Below are 18801 nucleotides of genomic sequence, written 5' to 3'. Positions count from 1 at the left end.
TGGCTCAGGAACTTCCGCATGCTGCAGATGCAGCCAAAATTTTTTTTAATTAATAAGTAAATAAAAAGAAGGCGCTTGCATACCCTAAATACTGAATTTTACACTTTTTGCTTTTATTACCACTGTTGTTTCCATGAAAACTTTCCGAATCTCCTTGATGGTGATCTGCGCATTTGCAGGTGCTCATGTTCCACTGTACCTTTAATTGGCAGCCCTGCAGCATCAGTTAAGTCACATATTACTGATTGGGGGGTGGCTGAGTGAATTAATGGGATAGTCATGAACAATGTAAAAAGACTGTTTTCACTTGTTAGGGAGGGCCTTTGGTCAGCATAGCTGTATATGTTTGCTTTTGTTGCCCAAGACTTTTTTTTTTTTTTACAATCCCCTCTCCCCTCCTTTTTGCATTCTTCATAATATTCTGTTTATTTCAGTGGGTGAATTGAATGACACTATAGCTGCTAATTTGAGTGACACTGAGTTTTATGGTGGTGAGTTATGGTGATTGTAACTGATATTTCTCCTTCATTGTAGAATTTAGTTCACTAACTTCCACCTCCATGACTGTTTAACCGTATTTCTTTATGAAATTCCTAGTTACATGTTTAATGCCACTAGAATCAATGTATGTTTCATATGCGATTTAGCTGTGGATTTTCAAACATGTCACTAAAACATGTTCTGTGTTGTATACATAGTACTGAAAGTTCTTATAACTGTTTCCATGCAAAGAACCATTCCACACGACTTAGAAAAAAAATCTTTCATGTATGTTCAGAATTAAATTTTTTGTTTTTGTCTTGCTCACAAACTTTTCTCATGAACTAAATAGACATTGGCATGGTGCATTAGCCTGCTAGAATACTAATTTCTTAAAGCTTTCATAGCTTTAGCAACTAACATTAAATGGATTTGATAGTAAATCATCCTAATTCCCATCTCTTTTCACATGACCTTATCAATGTCATAGAATTAGCAATAGAATTTCTCTTTGTTTTCTTTAACTCCAAGTCACTCTCTTCAGTGGAAGTCATCTTGATAAAAACAGAGCATTTAGCCTCATTCTTTTAAAAAGAAACAAATTCGATTTCCTTAGGGAAATGTGGCTCTCAAGTATAGACTCTATCAGTGAAAATTATGGGTTCTGGATATGGGGTCATCTTAATTATCCATAAGGCAGAATGTCTGCCGTATTAATTTTTATACTCTTGGGATAGGAAGTAAAAAGCACTCAGGTAGGATCAGTGACCAGAGTAGACATACCACAACTCCTGCCATACATACTTTTATTTTATCTTATTTATTTTATGTTAAAATACTCCTGGAAAATGTGGGCCTCAAAATCATTCCCCAAGTGATTTCAGAGGGGTAAGATTTTTTTGCACAATCTTTAAAATCTAAGGAAAATTCTAATTTGTCTCCAGTAAGACCTTCTCTGGTCTTCAGTTTTTTCCTTCGAAGAAATGAGAATAATTCACACATGACCTTTTCATTCAGTTTTTATGAGCATCGGATAGATAATACATTAAAGTGTTGAACACTCTAAGGGGCTCTAAAAACCTTCCTATGATAGGATTTCTACTCTGAGTTTTTCTGAGAGGCCATCAGAGGGTGAGGCCACATTTAGTCAAGGTCTCCATCAACATGAAAGTAGCCTGTTGAACTCTTCCTGCCATCTTCGACTAGAGCCCTCTTGATTTGCCATTGAGGCAACAGATTTCAGTTTACTGAACACCCTTCATCTTTGGCGCACTATTTATCAGACCTCGGTTAGTCACTTTCTAGTTGTGTTTTGTTTTGCATAAACCTTGCAGTTTGGGGATCTTGCTGTGTTAGGCAGTCACCCCTGCTATAGTCGTACCTCTTAGAAAAACCTAACATCTTCCAGCAGAGAGTTCATTTACACATTGACCTGAGCACTCATCTTAAGGGATGGGTTGTTTGACCACATGATTTTCCTCTGTATATCTACCGTTTGAAAATTTGCCAACCCACCCCAAATTCATAGAAACCTAACCCAAATCAGGGAAAGGTACAAAAGGAACATAGTCCTTTCTCATTAGTGCTTATGCAGCCAAAGTTGCTTCTACTTCTGGCTAACAGAGTGAGTGATGGCTCTTTGTAAGGCGAAGAATATGTATGTGTAGTTTAACAGATTTCACAATCGATGTTAAATGGTTTTGAAAAGGGATTAGGTTTTTAGACAGGGAAGTGTGCTTCTAGAAATCCATATTCCTAACTCTGAATGCATATTGATTTTCCTCTTTGCAGCTAAACCACATAGAGAGAGGCCGCCAACATTTTTAACTCCAGAAGGCAACACAAGTCGTAAAGAGGAGTTAAGAGGCAATGTCCTTTCACTCGAGTGCATTGCAGAAGGGCTGTGAGTTAACTCTTCCTGTCTTGATGTCTGTTTTTTATTCAAACATGAGAGATTGGTAGAGAGACAATAATATCATAGGAAGAGTCCGTGTCTCATGCTGGTTGCATCAAGCATCAAGAAAAACTTGATAATTACTTGCATAAGAGGTGGTATAAATTTCATATTATGAAAATATTTTTTAATATAACAGTGTTCCTTTTGATATAAGCATCAGTAAGTAATCACCTTATGACTGCTGTGGTTATAATTAAGGTTATTATTTTAGCTGCTCTTGTGTACCAAACCATCTCAAAATTTAATAGCTTAAAACCAGTAGCTGTCTGTCACCGATCCTTTGCCCACAGATCTGCAGGGCAGTTGTGCTGAAACAGGTCAGATCTGACTGATATTGCCAAGCCTACTTATGCCTCTACCAGGTGACTCAGCTGTGGGTTCACAGCTATGGGTCTGCTGGCTACTAGCAGGGCTCTGGAGCGGTGGGCCCTGAGTTTCTCACATCTTTCCAACAGTGTAGCCCCAGCTTTTTCTCCTTATAGGAAAAAGCACACACGGCCTCTCAGGGCATAGCCTAGGATGTGGCACACTGTCCCTTCCCCTACTTCCTGGTGGCCAGTCTTTGCAGCCGCCTTATCTTTACACACCTCAAAGGCAATGGCACTCCCCAGAACCCACGTGCTTTTGACTAGAGTCTCAGGGAGGCCTTGGCCTCGATACAAGAACAGCTATTACATTAGGTACATGTAGAGGCAAGCTTCTACAGAGTTCCTTCTTCTGCCTGGCACAGAGCAGATACTACTGATCTGGCACATTTGCTGAAAACAGGGAATGGAATCTCGGAAGCATGCCATCATCTGTGCTCTTCTTGACCTGGCTACTCAGTGGTCTCACATTCCTTCCCAAAATTGGTCTCCAGGAGTAATGTTACCTCTGGGGACACGTGGAGGCCTCTGCTGGCCATGTCAGGAAGTCGCCTTCCACATTCCTCAGTTCATCATCCGTTTATGTCTGTTCGGTTTGGGGGGCTTTTTAATTAAGGTGTAGTTGAATGAAAATGTGCCTATTTCTTTGTTTAAAGTTTTATTTCTTTGGTGGTGTGGCTATTATTTGTTTGTTTAAGGTTACGCTGGTGGCATATGGAAATTCCCAGGCTAGGGATCAAATCAGAGCTGTAGCTGCCAGCCTATATCACAGCCACAGCACCGTGGGATCTGAGCCATGTCTGCAACCTACACCCCAGCTCATGGCAATGCTGGATCCTTAACCCATGGAGCAGGGCCAGGGATCGAACCTATATCCTCACGAATACTAGCTGGGTTCATGACCTTTGAGCCATGAGAGGAACTCCTGCTGTGCCAATTTCTGATATACAGCAAAGTGACCCAGTCATATATGTATACACATGTATGTGTGTATGTATAGATATATATTCTTTTTATCATGTTATCTCCCATCATGATCTATCCCAAGAGACTGGATATGGTTCCCTGTGCTGTACAGCAGGACCTCATTGCCCGTTCATTTTAAATGCAATAATTTGCATCTACTAACCCCAAACTCTCAGTCTATCCCTCTCCCTCCCTCCTCCCTCTTGGCAACCACAGGTTTTCTCTCTATGTCTGTGAGTCTGTTTTGGTTTCATACATAGGTTCATTTGTGCTGTATTTTAGATACCACATCAATTTTTTTTTCAACCAAGCGAATGGAAACAGTTCTGCAATCAATGAATCCCATTTTCATGTCTAATGATAACTACTGTGATCATTCTGAGAGGCCTGGACCATTCTTTTTTTTTTTTTTTTTTTAATCTTTATCTTCCCAACACCCAACTCAGTGTTTGGTCCATAGTTTAGTGCTAGGTAATTGTGTTAAATGGATTTTTATTTTATCCTCATGAAAACCTTCTCAAGTCACCAGCTCAAAGCAAACATTTTTATCCCCATTAAGGCAACTGAGAAAACAGAGGCCCCAAAAAGGTCTGGGATCCAAGAACAGAGAGCAATTTAAGGATTAGATTGGGATTTTGAAGCAGACCTTGTAACTCCAAGCCTATGTCTGGCTTTTCACCTATCTCTGTATTTCATGATTTAATAAGAAACACAGGTGAGAAATGAGGTAACCCGTGAGTTGGGCCTACTTATATCCACGGGTATAATATTTTTAAACATCACTAATAATGAAATTAAAGCGAGAGCACTGTTCCTCTAATCATTCACTCAAGCTGTTATGAGATAGGGAGGGTCTTCCTTTGATATGGAAATGTATGTAAAAGTTCTTGGACACACACATGTCTATCAGCTCTTTCTTTGGCATTTTTAACTCTAGCTGATGAAAAATTTATAACTCGCTATCATTAATTTCATGGTATTTCTTTTGATTGACATAGTCCCTTCCTGCAAAATTTTCCAAGAGTGCCTCCTCGATCAGAACCTGGAAGAAAATAATTAGGTCCCTTTAGTGAAGTGCGTCTTCCTGGGGTTCTCACTGCCTCCCTGAGGTCAGAGTTCACAGTGTGCCATAAACCAGCAGATTTCAATGTTCCCGTTAGTCATGCTCACTTACAGACTTAAATGTAAAGTTTTGAGCATTACTTATAAAAAGTAAGCTGTCGATGTATTTATTCCTCATGGTCTTTATATTTGTTATAAGCACACATGCAAAGGCATCCTCAAAAGTGGTGAGATGACCTTCTTTTTGGGGGTAACATTCTTATTTGTCTTATCAGGCCAACCCCAATCATTTACTGGATCAAAGAAGATGGAACACTCCCCATCAACCGAACATTTTATAGGAACTTTAAGAAAACTCTGCAGATCATTCAGGTTACAGAAGCAGACTCTGGAAATTACCAGTGTATAGCCAAAAATACGCTAGGAGCCATCCATCATACCATTTCTGTCACCGTTAAAGGTATGTCATTGTCAAAAATACATGGCTCTTGCCTACCAGGTGTTTTGAGAGGCCCTAAATCCTCAGTTAAATATGCCTTTGATTTATATGCTTCAGTAATTGTAATGTACATTTATATCCATCTTCATGGCACCTTGAATCGCTTCTCATGGCTATTTATAGGGCATTTAAATCAGGTTAAAAATTCACTCCCTCAAATCTTCCTTATAGAAGAATTCCAGTTCATAAACGTGGGAAGAATGAAGGAAATAGAAAAATCACCATTAGCATCCCTCAGTTATAGTTGCTGTAGGCAAGAGCCAGTGATGAACACTAAGATTATTTTAAGGAGCAGCAGGCTATTTGCATAGCCTCAAAGCATTTCTTCTCCCTCCACCCCCCTAAAAATTAATTACTGGGGCAGTTTTAACATATTCCTCACTCCTTATCCCTTAAGGAAATGGAGCTTAATTGCCCTACCCTTGAATGAGTTTGGACGTAAGTGACTCCTAATGAAAGCAGGAAAATGGTAACTTTACAGTGGAGAAACCTGTCAGACATGATGCTAACCAAGCGATAACTAGCGAGATGCCGTGTTGGTACCATTTACTCCCAGATATGATGCACGTAGAAATCTCCATCACCCAAAACCTCAGCTGAATCGTGAGAAAACATCAGACAAACTCAAGTTGAAAGATGTTCTACATTAGAGGTTACCAGTGGGGAGAGAGAAGGGGCAGGGCAAAACAACGGGTAGGAGATTAAGAGGCACAAACTGTGATATATAAAAGAAGCTATAAGGATATATTGTGTAACATGGGGAATATCGCCAGTATTTGATAACTGTAAATGGAGTATAACCTTAAAATAGAAGTAATTGTGATGATACAGATGATGGTGGTTAGATGATGATTATAACCTAGAAATTCAGAATTCTTCACTAAATTTGACGTTAAGTGGAAAATCTTTGTTCCACTTAAAACCTTCGCATTGATCTATGTAGGATTAAATAGCCACTAGAATAAACATTTTCTAGGAATGGGAGCATGTTAAAAATATTTCACAAAACATTTTGGTTACAGAGAAGAAGTGGAAAACATACCTTAGGAGAAATATGAAGGTTAATCAAGTTAGTAAGTTTGATTTATCCCTGAAAAGTATTCTGATGAGTTCTCCTTTATAAATTTGGAAGGATATTCAAAGAAAAAACTCTTTAAGTCAAAAAAAGAGGTAATAGAGAACTTATTTATAGAGTTGGGGTAATAATTAATATTGATATCTAACACATGGCTCTGTTTCTGATAATGATGAAAAGATGATGTTCTCTGTTAAAAAAAAAAAAAGCTGTAGGTTGTTAAAAAAAAAAGATTTTCTACAAAGTATCGGATTAGTATACTCTTTAAAAATTTCAGGTTCATGAGGAAGTTCCCATGTGGTGCAGTGGGTTAAGGATCCAGCATTGCTGCCGCTGTGGCACAGGTTGCAACTGCGGTGTGGGTTCAGTCCGTGGCTTGGGAACTTCCACATGCCCTGGGTGCAGCAAAAAAAAAAAAAAAAAAAAAAAAGGAAGTGTCTCAGGTTCATGAAAAGCAAGGAGGAACCGAGAAACTGGCTGATTGGAGGAAACTAAGTGATCTTGGGGTAGAAGTAAGATATTAGTGGAAGAACTGTGTGGAGTTGAGTGGCTGGTATTGTACCAAGGTTGAGTTCTTGTTTTAATAACTATACCATGGTCATGTTAGATGTTAACATTAGAGAAAGTTGGGTGAAGGACCGAGAGGAACACTCTAACTCGGCAAATTTTCAAAAATTCAAAGCTTTAAAAAATTGCTTCCCGGAGTTCCCTGGTGGCTCAGTGGGTAAGGATCCGCTGTTATCACTACTATGGCTCAGGTTCAACCCCTGGCCTGAGAACTTTTGCATGCCACAGGTGAAGCCAAAAAAAACCTGTTGTTTTCCAACTTTATAATTGTATGCATTCTTTGGGGCTTAAAAGTTAAATTCATGTTTCCTAGCCCTACCTATGCTTGTAAATTGCTCTACAGCCTTAGAGAAATCTGTTACCTCTTTGATCTCTGATTAATTTAGTATAGAATGAAATGAAGGTATTTGAATCAAAGGCTCTAGAAATAAGACATTGATGTCAGTGAGTCATTTTAAACATTCTTTTGAAAATCTGAATGATTCGTTGGAGCATTGCTTATAAATCTGTGCACTCTAAAAAATAAATTAACAGATGTTTTGCAATTATTTATTTTGTTATTAAGATAGTTCAGTATACTAAGTTTGCTAGAAAAACTTATTTGATTCAAATTTTGTGTGTGTGTGTGTTTTCCCTTTCTTCATGAAGCGGCTCCATACTGGATCATAGCACCTCAGAATCTTGTGCTGTCCCCTGGAGAGGACGGGACCCTGATCTGCAGAGCTAATGGCAACCCCAAGCCCAGAATTAGCTGGTTATCAAACGGCGTCCCGATAGAAAGTAAGTTTCCTTGATTGGCTCCAATTGCAGTATGTTTTCAGAGCAAAGCGACATCTGCGCAGAGAACAAATGGTGATGAAAAATTACTTAGGTTAAGGACAGAGGCCACATATAAGTTAAACAGAAACACCAAATGACCTTTATGTTTTATTTGCATTTACCTTTAGATGTAATTTATTATCACTTATTATTATGCTGTCAGCATAACGGTATGTGCTGCCTGGAACTTGGTGAGATTTCCTCTGTTTTCTACGTGGGTCATAGGAGGAATGACAGGGGGAGATATAAGCAGGACTGAAAAGTTCAGACTGTCTTCTTGGTTCAAAATGCCTAGTGGTATGTGGACTCACAGGAGTGGGAGGAGACGGGTGGGGAGCTTAGGAATAGAGGCAGTGGATATGACAAGAGTAAGAAGTATGGCTGTCTTAACTTTTTAAATTTTTAATGGAATACAGTTAACTCACGAAGTTGGGTTAATATCAGGCAAACAGCAAAGGAAATCAGATTCCTTCTCAGATTCTTTTCCCAAACAAGCTACCTTGCAGTACTGAGTAAATTTCCCTATGTTGTACAGTAGGTTCCCACTACCCATATCTTCTACACATAATAATGTGTATATATCAGTCCCAACCCAGGAATTTATCTCTGCCCTCTCCATGCTTCCCCTTTGGTGAACGTAAGTTTGGTTTCAAAATCTTTGAGTCTGTCTCTGTTTTTGAAAGTTCTGTTATATCCTTTCTATGAAATTAATTAATATTAGTGACCTCAATGTCCAGCAACAGAGGATTGGATAAAGAATATGTTTTAATTTTTTTAATTTGATGAATTTTCTTATATTTATAGTTGTACAACCGTCACACAACCTAATTTTAGAACATTTCCATCGCAAACCCCCAATCCATCCCTCCCCACAACCTGTCTCTTTTGGTAACCATAACTTTTTCAAACTCTGTTGAACAGAGATACCAAATTACCTTTAGATTTTAATTTTATTACCTTTAAAAGTCTATTTCTGTTCTGCAAATAAGTTCACTATATCCTTTTTTTAGATTCCACATATAAATGATAGCATATGACATTTGTGTCTCACTGTCTAACTTCACTTAGCATGATAATTTCTAGGTCTATGTTGCTGTGAATGCCATTATTTCGTTCTTTTTTTATGGGTGAGTAACATTTCATTGTATATATGTACCACATCTTTATCTAATCCTCTGTTTAGGTTTCTTCCATGTCTTAGCTATTGTATACAGTGCTGCAATGAACATTGGGGTACATGTATCTTTTCGAATCATGGTATTCTTTGGATAGATACTGAGGAATTGGATTGCTAGATCATATGGTAATTTTATTTTTAGTTTTATGAGGAATATCCATACTGTTTTCCATAGTAGTTGCACCAATTTACATTCCCATCAACAGTATAAGACAGTTCCCTTTTCTCCACACCCTCTCCAGCTTTTACTGTTTGTAGACTTTTTGATGATGGCCATTCTGGCTGGTGTAAGTTGGTACCTCATAGTAGTTTTGATTTGTATTTCGCTAATAATTAGTGACATTGAATATCTTTTCATATGTGTTTTTGGACATATATACCTCTTCTTTGGAGAATTGTCTCTTTAAAATCTTCTGCCCATTTTTTTGATGTTTTTTGTTTGTTTTTTGTTTTTTGTATTGAGCCATAGGATGTTTATATATTTTGGAGAATTAATCCCTTGTCAGTTGCTTCATTTGCAAATATTTTCTCCCATTTTTTGGGGAGTCTTTTCATTTTATTTAGGGTTTCCTTTGCTGTACAGAAACTTTTAAGTTTAATTAGGTCCAATTTGTTTATTTTTGTTTTTTATTGTCATTACTCATGGACGTGGATCTGAGAAAATATTGCTGTGGTTTATGTTGGAGAGTGTTGGGCCTATGTTTTCCTCTAAAAGTTTTATAGTATCCAGTCTTATATTTAGGTATTTAATCCATTTCGAGTTTATTTTTGTGCATGGTGTTGGAGAGTATTCTGATTTCATTCTTTTACAGTAGCTGTCCAGTTTTCCCAGCACCATTTATTGAAGGCACTGTCTTTCCTCCATCTGTATAGTCTTGCCTTCTTTGTCATAGATCAGTTGACCATAGGTGGATTTAATTCTGGGTTTTCTGTCCTGTTCCACTGATCTATAGTGCTGTCTTTTCCCAGTACCATACCTGTTCCACTGATCTGTAGTTCTGTCTTTTCCCAGTGCCATACACTTTTGATGACTGTAGCTTTACAGTATAGTCTGGACTCAGGGAGACTGATTCCTTCACCTCCATTTTTCTTTCTCAGGATAGCTTTGACTATTCTGGGTCTTTTGTGCTTCAAAACAAATTTTAAAATATTTTGTTCTAGTTCTGTGAAAAATGCCATTGGTAATTTGATAGCAATTGCATTGAATCTATAGGTTGCCTTTGGTAGTATAGTCATTTTGACAATATAGATTCTTCCCATCCAAGAGCATGGTATAGCTTTCCATCTTTTTGTGTCACCTTTGATGTTTTTCTTTGGTGTCTTATAATTTTCAGAGTACAGGTCTTTTGTCTCTTTAGGTAGGTTTTTTCCTTGGTATTTTATTTTTGATAAGATGGTAAATGAGACTGTTTCCCTAATTTCTCTCTCTAATGTTGCTTTGTTGGTAGAAATACAATAAATTTCTGTGTATTAATTTTGTATCCTGCAACTTAACCAAATTCATTAATGAGCTCTATCAGTTTTCTGGTAGTATCTTCAGGATTTTCTAGGTATAGTATCATGTCATCTGCAAACAATAATAGCTTTGCTACTTCCTTTTCAGTTTGGATTCCTTTTATTTCTTTCTCTTCTCTGATTGCCATGGCTAGAGAACTTCCAAAACTATGTTGATAGAAGTGGTGAGAGCAGACAGCTTTGTCTTGTTCCTGATCTCAGCAAGAATTCTTTTAGCTTTTCACCATTGAGAATGATGTCAGCTGTGGCTTTGTCATATATGGGCTTTATTATGTTGAAACAAGTTCCCTCTATGCCTACTTTCTGGAGGATTTTTATCAGAAATGAGTGTTGTGTTTTGTCAGCAGCTTTTTCTGTGTCTTTTGAGAGGATCATATGGTTTTTATTCTTCAGTTTGTTAAGGCAGTGTATCACACTGATCGATTTGTGGATATTGAAAAATCCTTGCATTCCTGGGATAAATCCCTCTTGATCCATGGTGTACAGTCCTTTTAATGTATTGTTGGATTAGGTTTGCTAGTATTTTATTGAGGATTTTTGCACCTATTTTCATCAGTGATAGTGACCTATAATTTTCTTTTTTTGTGGTATCTTTGGTTTTAGTATCAGGGTGATGGTGGCCTCATAGAATTAGTTTGGGCATGTCCCTTCCTCTGAAGTTTTTTGGAATAGTTCAGAAGGATAAGTGTTAGCTCCTCTCTAAATTTTTGATGGAATTCATCTGTGAAGCCATCTGGTCCTGGACTTGTGTTTGTTGGAAGTTTTTTAATCACAATTTCAATTTCGGTACTTGTGATTGGTCCCATTCATCTTTTCCATTTCATCTTGGTTTAGTCTTGGAAGATTGTACTTTTCTAAGAATTTGTCCATTTCTTCTAGGTTGTCCATTTTATTGGCATATAGTTGCTTATAGTAGTCTCTTATGATCCTTTGTATTTCTGTGATATCCATTGTAACTTCTTTTTCATTTCTGATTTTGATTTGAGTTCTCTTTTTTTCTTGATGAGTCTGGCTAAGGGTTTATCAATTTTGTTGATCTTTACAAAGAACCAGCTTTTCATTTATTCATCTTTTCTGTAGTTTTCTTCATTTCTGTTTCATTTATTTCTGCTCTAATCATTGTGTTTTCTTTACTCCCACTAACTTTGGGTTTTGTCTGTTTTTCTCTCTCTAGTTGCTTTAGTTGTAAAGTTAGGTTGTTTGAAATTTTTCTTGTTTCCTGAGGTAGGCTTGTATTGCTCTAAACTTCCCTCTTAACACTGCTTTTGCTGCATCCCATAGGTTTTGGAGTGTTGTGTCTTTGTTGTCATTTTCTTCTAGGTATTTTTAAATTTCCTCTTTGATTTCTTCAGTGATCCATTGGTTGTTTAGTATCATGTTGTTTAGTATCCATGTGTTTGTGTTTTTCGCAGGTTTTTTGTTGTTAATTTCTAGTCTTATAGTGTTATGGTTGGAAAAGATGCTTGATATGATTTCAGTTTTCTTAAATTTATTGAGGTTTGCTTTGTGACCCAGAATATGATCTAGCCTAGAGAATGTCCCATGTGCAATTGAGAAGGATGTGTATTCTGCTGCTTTGGGATGGAATGTTCTATAAATATCTATTAAGTCCATTTGGTCTAATGCATCATCGAAGGCCTGTGTTTCCGTGTTGATTTTCTGTCTGGATGAACTGTCCATTGCTGTAAGTGGGGTGTTAAAGTCCCCCGCTATTATTGTGTTATTGCTTATTTCTCCTTTTAAGTCTATGAGCAGTTGCCTTGTATGTTGAGGTAATCCTATGTTGGATGAAAACATATTTACAATTGTTGTATCTTCTTCTTGGATTGATCCTTTGATAATATGTAATGTCCTTCTTTGTCTCTTATCATTTTCTTTAAGGTCTATTTTGTATGATATGAGTGTTGCTACTACAGCTTTCTTTTGATTTCTGTTTGTGTGGAATATTTTCTTCCATCCTCTCACTTTCAGTTTATGTGTCCCTAGAACTGAAGCAGGTTTCTTGAAGACAGACTATGTATGTGTCTTTTTTTTGTATCCATTAAGCCAGTCTATGTCTTTTGATTGGAGCATTTAGTCCACTTACATTTCAGATGACTATTGATATACATGCTCTTATTGCCATTTTGTTAATTGTTTTGGATTTGTTTGTGTTGGTCTTTTTCCTTCCCTTCTTCTCTTATTCTCACCTCTGTCTTTAGTGTTGAATTTGAGTTGATTTCTCTTATTTGTGTGTGTATCTATTGTAGATTTTTGATTTGCAGTTTGAAGTTTTGATATAGATTGTTTTAAGTTTCTGGTCTCTTGACTGCAAATGCATCTCCAGTATCCTGCATTTGTACCTTCCTCTTCTCACAATTTCTAGTGTTGGTAGCATATTTGTGTGTAGATAATTTGCTACCTTTACTGTATATATGCCTTTATTGGTGAGCCTTGTCATTGTAACATTTTCTGTTTCTAGTTGTGGCCTTTTCTTTTCTACCTAGAGAAATTCCTTTCATATTTGTTGTAAAGTTGGTTTAGTAGTGCTGAATTACTTTACCTTTTGCTTGTCTGTAAAGCTTTTGATTTCTCCTTCAAATCTGAATGAGTGGGTAGTGTAACCTTGGTTGGAGGTTTTTTCCTTTTATCACTTTAAGTATATTGTGCCACTCCCTTCTGGCCTGCAGAGATTTTGCTGAAAAGTCAGCCAATAACCTTATTGGGGTTCCCTTGTATGTTATTTTTTTCTTTTCCCTAGCTACTTTAAGTATTTCCTGTTTGTCTTTAATTTTGGTCAGTTTGATCAATATGTGTCTCAGAGTGTTCCTCCTTGGATTTATTTTATAATTATCAGGTATTAATTGTGCTTCCTGAATTTGAGTGAGTGATTCCTTTCCTATGTTAGGGAGGTTTTTGGCTATTATCTCTTCAAATATTTTCTCTGGCCCTTTCTCTCTCTCATCTCCTTCTCGCATGCCTATAATGTGGATGTTGGTGCATTTAAAGTTGTCCCAGAGTTCTCTTAGACTGTCTTCTTTTCTTTTCCATCTTTTTTATTCTTTTCAGTTCCATGTCAGTGATTTCCACCAGTCTGTCTTCCACCTTGCTTATTCAATCTTCTGCTCCTGTATTCTGCTGTTGGTTCTTTCTAGCATTTTCTTAATTTCAGTTATTGTATTTTCCATCTCTGCTTGCTTAATCTTTAAATCTTCTATTTCATCCTTCAGTGTTTCTTGAAATTTATAAAATTTTACCTCCAGTTTAGTTCTAAGATCTGAATCATCTTTACTCTCATTAGTCTAAAGTCTTTTTCATAAAGGTTGCTAATCACTTAGCTGTTTTTCTGTATTTTTTTTTCCCTTGTTTCTTCATCTGGGTCATAATTCTCTGCCTTTTCATTTTGAGTAGATTTTTTATGTCACCTTTTTGCAGACAATAGAGTTGTAGCCTCTCTTCCTTCTGATGTCTGCCCCCTTGTGGCTGAAGTTGGTATGAGGTCTTGCTGCAGGCTTCCTAATGGAAAGAACTGGTGCCTGCCAACTGGTAGGTAGCACTGATTCTTAGCCTTCTGGTGGGTAGGGCTTTGTCTCTGGGTGTGATTAGAGGTGCTGTATGCCTAGGAGTTCTTTAGGCAGCTTGTTTGCTAATGAGTAGGGCTATGTTCCCACTTGGTTTATCGTTTGGCCTGGAGCTTATCAGCCCTGTTAGGTGGAGCCAGATTTTTCCAAAATGGCCACCTCTGGGTGAGTTCAGGCTGATGATTATTCTTAAGATCTTATCCTCCAATGTCCTTGCCGTGCAATGAGCCACAGTCACTCCCTTTTCCCAGGAGATCCTCCAAGAATGACAGGCTGGTCTGACCCAGATTGCTATGGAGTCTCTGCTTTACCCTGGGAACCAGTGTATATGATAGTCCGTGTGTGCCCTTCAAGTGCTGAGTCTCTGTTTTCCCCAATCCTATGGCATTCACTGGCACAATCTCTGCTGGCCCTCAATGCCAGATGCCCTGGAGTCTCCTCCTCCCAAGGCCAGACCCCCAGGCGTGGGAACCTGACATGGCGCTTGGAACTCTCACTTCCATGGGTGAGCCTCTGCGATATAGCTACTTTCTAGTCTATGGACTGTCCACCTGGTGGGTATGGGGTTGCTTATATCATGTAATTGCCTCTCCTACTGTCTGGATATGGCTTCTTATTTGTCTTTTGCTATAGGGTATCCTTTTTTGGTGTTTCCAGTCTATTTTGTTGATGGTTATTCAGCAGTTGGTTGTAATTTTGTTGATTTCATGAGAGCAGGTGAGCTCCAGTCCTTCTGTTCTGCCATCTTCATCCTGTCTCAGAAGATGTCTTCATTTAAAGAGGTTTTCATCCTAAGTATAGTTCAGATGTTCCCAAGTTCTCCAGTCTTCAGAGGTGACTATCCCATTTAAAACCCAAGGATGAACACATCCTCTGACCTCGGTTGTATGCTGGACACGCTCCATCTTTGACCAGTTTTCTCTTTCTGAGTCTCGCTGAGGTCATCTTTGAGCAATATTCACAAGGTCCTAGCTGCCAGTTGTCACCTCTTCATCCACCTTCCCTGGACCACCTTCACTCGACCAACTTCTCCAAGCAGTCCCCCCACCAAATGTGGCCACAGGCCCTTCATCAGTCTTCTAAATCACAGCAAAGACCAGTTTTATAAAATTTTCTTAGAGGCTTGAGGATAACAGAAAAGTATTAAAGCAAAGCAAACTTAAAACAGATATTGCATCTCCCTGCTCCTAGATTCCTAAGCCGTGGCCATCCCCAGAGAGCCCACTGCTTCTTCTTTTCCTGGATCCCACCCACCACCAGAATATTTGGACATTTTTGCCTTCTTGGAGTTCAGACCTTCTTTTAGACCCAGAGACAGAGAGAATCAGTTTCTGTTTAAAACCCAGCCCCAGGCTCACCCTCCCAGTCATTGGCATAATAATCTGCAAAAAAATTGGAGTTCCCATCGTGGCTCAGTGGTTAGCAAATCCGACTAGGAACCATGAGGTTGCGGGTTCGATCCCTGGCCTTGCGCAGTGGGTTAGGGATCCAGCGTTGCCGTGAGCTGTGGTGTAGGTTGCAGATGTGGCTCAGATCCCATGTTGCTGTGGCTGTGGTGTAGGCCGGCGGCTACAGCTCTGATTCGACCCCTAGCCTGAGAACCTCCATATGCCGTGGGAGTGGCCCAAGAAAATGGCAAAAAGACAAAAAAAAAAATATTTTTTTACCCACAATAACGACCTTCAGGGGTATGATGGAGAAAAGCCTGGCTTCTCATTGACTCCAAGCCATAATCAAAAATTGGTTCTAGGAGATGGCACTGTGGTGAAATGGGATTGGCTGTTTCTCTGGAGCTCTGGGACACAGATTTGATTTCTGGCCCTGCACAGTGTGTTGAGGATCCAGTGTTGCCACAGCTGCATCTTAGATCTTGACTGTGGGCTCAGATCTGATCCCTGGCCCGGGGAACTCCATGTGCTGCAGGGTGGCCAAAAAAGAAAAAAAAAAATGTTTCTTCTCTGACATAACCTAAAGGTCCACTCAACTGGCTTTCCTAAAGTAGTCTTCACCCTAAGATGGATCTAAAAACTGCTGACAGTTTTTAAATGGCACATTTCCCTGCTTCTCACTATCACAGTCTTATGGCAGCAGGTCTAGACGGAGTGAGAGACCCAGGTCCATGGGTTTATTAGGAGTTTGTGTAACACAACACCGTACCTACCAGATCCTTGAAAACAGACAGCCTGTGTTGACTGTAAAAGTGAATATGTTTCTGGAAGAACACATATACTAAGGAAGCCAGCAAATCGGGTTCGGAGAGAACCATTCCCAATTTTAACTATGCTCAGGACCAGGAAAAACTGCAGTGAGTGCTTGGTGGTTGTGCATTGGGAAGCTGTTAGCACTCTCAGAGGCACGTGAGTGAAAACTGAGAAAGAGTGGACCAACGCCCAGAACTGAAAAAATAAGTTTTCTGGTAGAGTGTCTGATTTTCTTAGGAACACGTTCAGAAATGGCAGTAAAGGATGGAGTGTGCTTAGCGCTTTGGCACCGTGTTTTGCCTCTCGGAGGTTCCCTGCTGCTTTAGAGATGGTAGCCCAGCCCCTGAGGCGGGACCTCAGTGAAACTGACAAGTGGGAGGGGTCCCCATCCTAGTCCCTCAGCAGGAAAGCCAAGGAACCAGGGAATGTTGGAAAGATAAACACCCTCAAGCTCGGCAGCCAAAATGCAGTCATAAGCAGGGAAAAGTGAGATGCAGGTGAGTCAGGGCACACAGATGAGCAGAGATAAAATAAGGAAACTCATCTTTCCTCCTGATTCGCTCAGTTTGTAAACCTTCCAAACCGGGCACAGGTGGTGTCTGTCAGGGAACCCTGTCGCTTCAGCTGTATTAAGGGCTTTGAACGTCTAGTAAAATAAGATTCAAGAATGTAATGTCCATCACAGGGAATATAGATATTATTTTATAATTTTACATGGAATATAATCTATAAAGTATTGAATATCATGTTGTCCACCTGAAACTAATATAATATTGTAGGTCACCTAGACTTAAATTTAAAAAAGATGCTTTGAAACTGCACTCATAGACACTCCCTTTTTTGTTTATTAGATTAGTTTATTTTCTCTATATACTAGGTAATTGGGGTGATTTTTTTTTCAATGTACATCTATATTTCTCTTTTGACAGTGTGCTGTACTTTCATGGCTTTGGGGGGTATTTAAAATTTTGTATTGTTACACAATCTGTGACAGTCATAATTGTAATGTTTTTATATACTTAAACACTTGAATTATCCCTTGGATAAAATCTATGAACATTTTAAATTTTAGTGCATTTTGAAAATGACACTCTAAGAAAGGTATATCAGTTTGCATGTCCTCCAATAGAGTATGTGGCATAGACATTCCCCACCCTCCCCTTTTTTTTTTTTTTGATTTTTAGGGCCCCACTCAAGGCATATGGAGGTTCCCAGGCTATGTCTGCGACCTACACCCAGTTCACAGTAACTCCGGATCCCTGGCCAGGGTTTGAACCCACATCCTCATGGATGCTAGTCAGTTTCTTTTGCCCTGAACCACAATGGGAACTCCTAGACACTCCCCTTTAAATGAAATATTTTGAGGGAGGATCCACTTTGAAAGGCCTGTTTGTTGGGGAGCAGGGTGAAAGATAACAGTCCTTGGAGACAAGAGGAACCTGTCTGCTGTAACCCCAGGTCATCTGATTGGGTCCAGAGTGGAAAACAGAACAAAATCGCTCAAATCAGGTTCCAAATCAGTTCATTTCTTCCATTCCCAAAGTGTCTGTTAAGTCCATTCTGGAAGGAAAACAGGAGGCTGAGCAGAGCCAGGGTCAGAGTTTTACGGTGCCTACGGGGTCCCTCAGCCTCTGGTGTGCCTCTCAGCGGTCACTCTGGTGGATGAGCAAGAAGAAGAACATTATATGGCCTGGCCACAAAGCCGGGGGCCCTGGCCACCAGACCGCTACACAGCGCTGGGAGCTGGTGCTGTATGTTTATGCGGAGGTGATGAGAAGCCTCCCTGGAAGGCATCTTCTTCCACGTCAGGAGGCCAAGTGCATGGATTACTGTTTGCAATCTCAGAACTGAAAGGTGATGGGCTCGAGGCACCTGGTGGGGACTGTCCTTGCTCTCTGCACGATGGCCCAGCAGGAGCACTGCTACTCTCCGCCCCCACCTTCAGCAGCTGGGCCATCTGCAGCTTTTGCTGAGTAGCCTCTTGGCTAGCCACTAAACTTTTTTTTTTTTTTTAAAGGTTATTTTACTGAAGTAAAGTTGATTTACCATGTTGTGTTAATTTCTGGTGTAGAGCAAAGCGATTCAGTTATGCATATTCTTTTTCATATTCTTTTCCTTTATAGTTTATCGTAGGATAGTGAATATAGCTCCCTGTGCTATTACAGTAGGACCTCGTTGTTTACCCACTTTCCATGTCATAGTTGGCATCTGCTCATCCCAAACCCCACCCCACCCCCACTATCCTCCCCCTTGGCAACCACAAGTCTGTTGTCTATGTCTGTGAGTCTATTTCTGTTCCAAAGATGTGTTCATTTGTATACACTAATTCTTAAACAACTGAGTCACAGTGAACCCTACATGCCCCCGCCTTGGGTTGACCTCCTCAGATCCAAGATAAAGAGTAAATGCCAAAGAAAACTCTGAACATCGATAGAAGTTCCAGGAGCCTCATGCCTCTCCCCATGGCCACCCTCCTTGATGGTTAACCTGTGAATTCAGAGGCCTCTAAACAGAACTGCCTTTGAGGTTTGAGGACCATTCTGGACCCAAGAGACTGG

General features: G+C 39.4%; 1 protein-coding gene across 9 annotated transcripts in view; it reads left to right on the top strand.

The window, feature by feature from the left end:
- NRCAM (neuronal cell adhesion molecule) overlaps positions 1-18801 on the top strand; it is a 315520-nt gene that overhangs the window by 240111 nt on the left and 56608 nt on the right. For 7 of the 9 annotated variants that reach the window (XM_047753047.1, XM_047753040.1, XM_047753041.1 and 4 more), the window contains exons 9-12: positions 435-491; positions 2272-2383; positions 5106-5290; positions 7620-7751. In XM_047753047.1, the coding sequence (XP_047609003.1) occupies positions 435-491; positions 2272-2383; positions 5106-5290; positions 7620-7751 (486 nt within the window). The remainder of the gene's footprint in view (positions 1-434; positions 492-2271; positions 2384-5105; positions 5291-7619; positions 7752-18801) is intronic. The other 2 variants (XM_047753045.1, XM_047753048.1) reach the window with 1 other exon arrangement.

The sequence above is a fragment of the Phacochoerus africanus genome, chromosome 11 (assembly GCF_016906955.1).
Source record: "Phacochoerus africanus isolate WHEZ1 chromosome 11, ROS_Pafr_v1, whole genome shotgun sequence".
NCBI lineage: Eukaryota > Metazoa > Chordata > Mammalia > Artiodactyla > Suidae > Phacochoerus > Phacochoerus africanus.
This window is presented reverse-complemented; position numbering and strand designations above follow the sequence as displayed.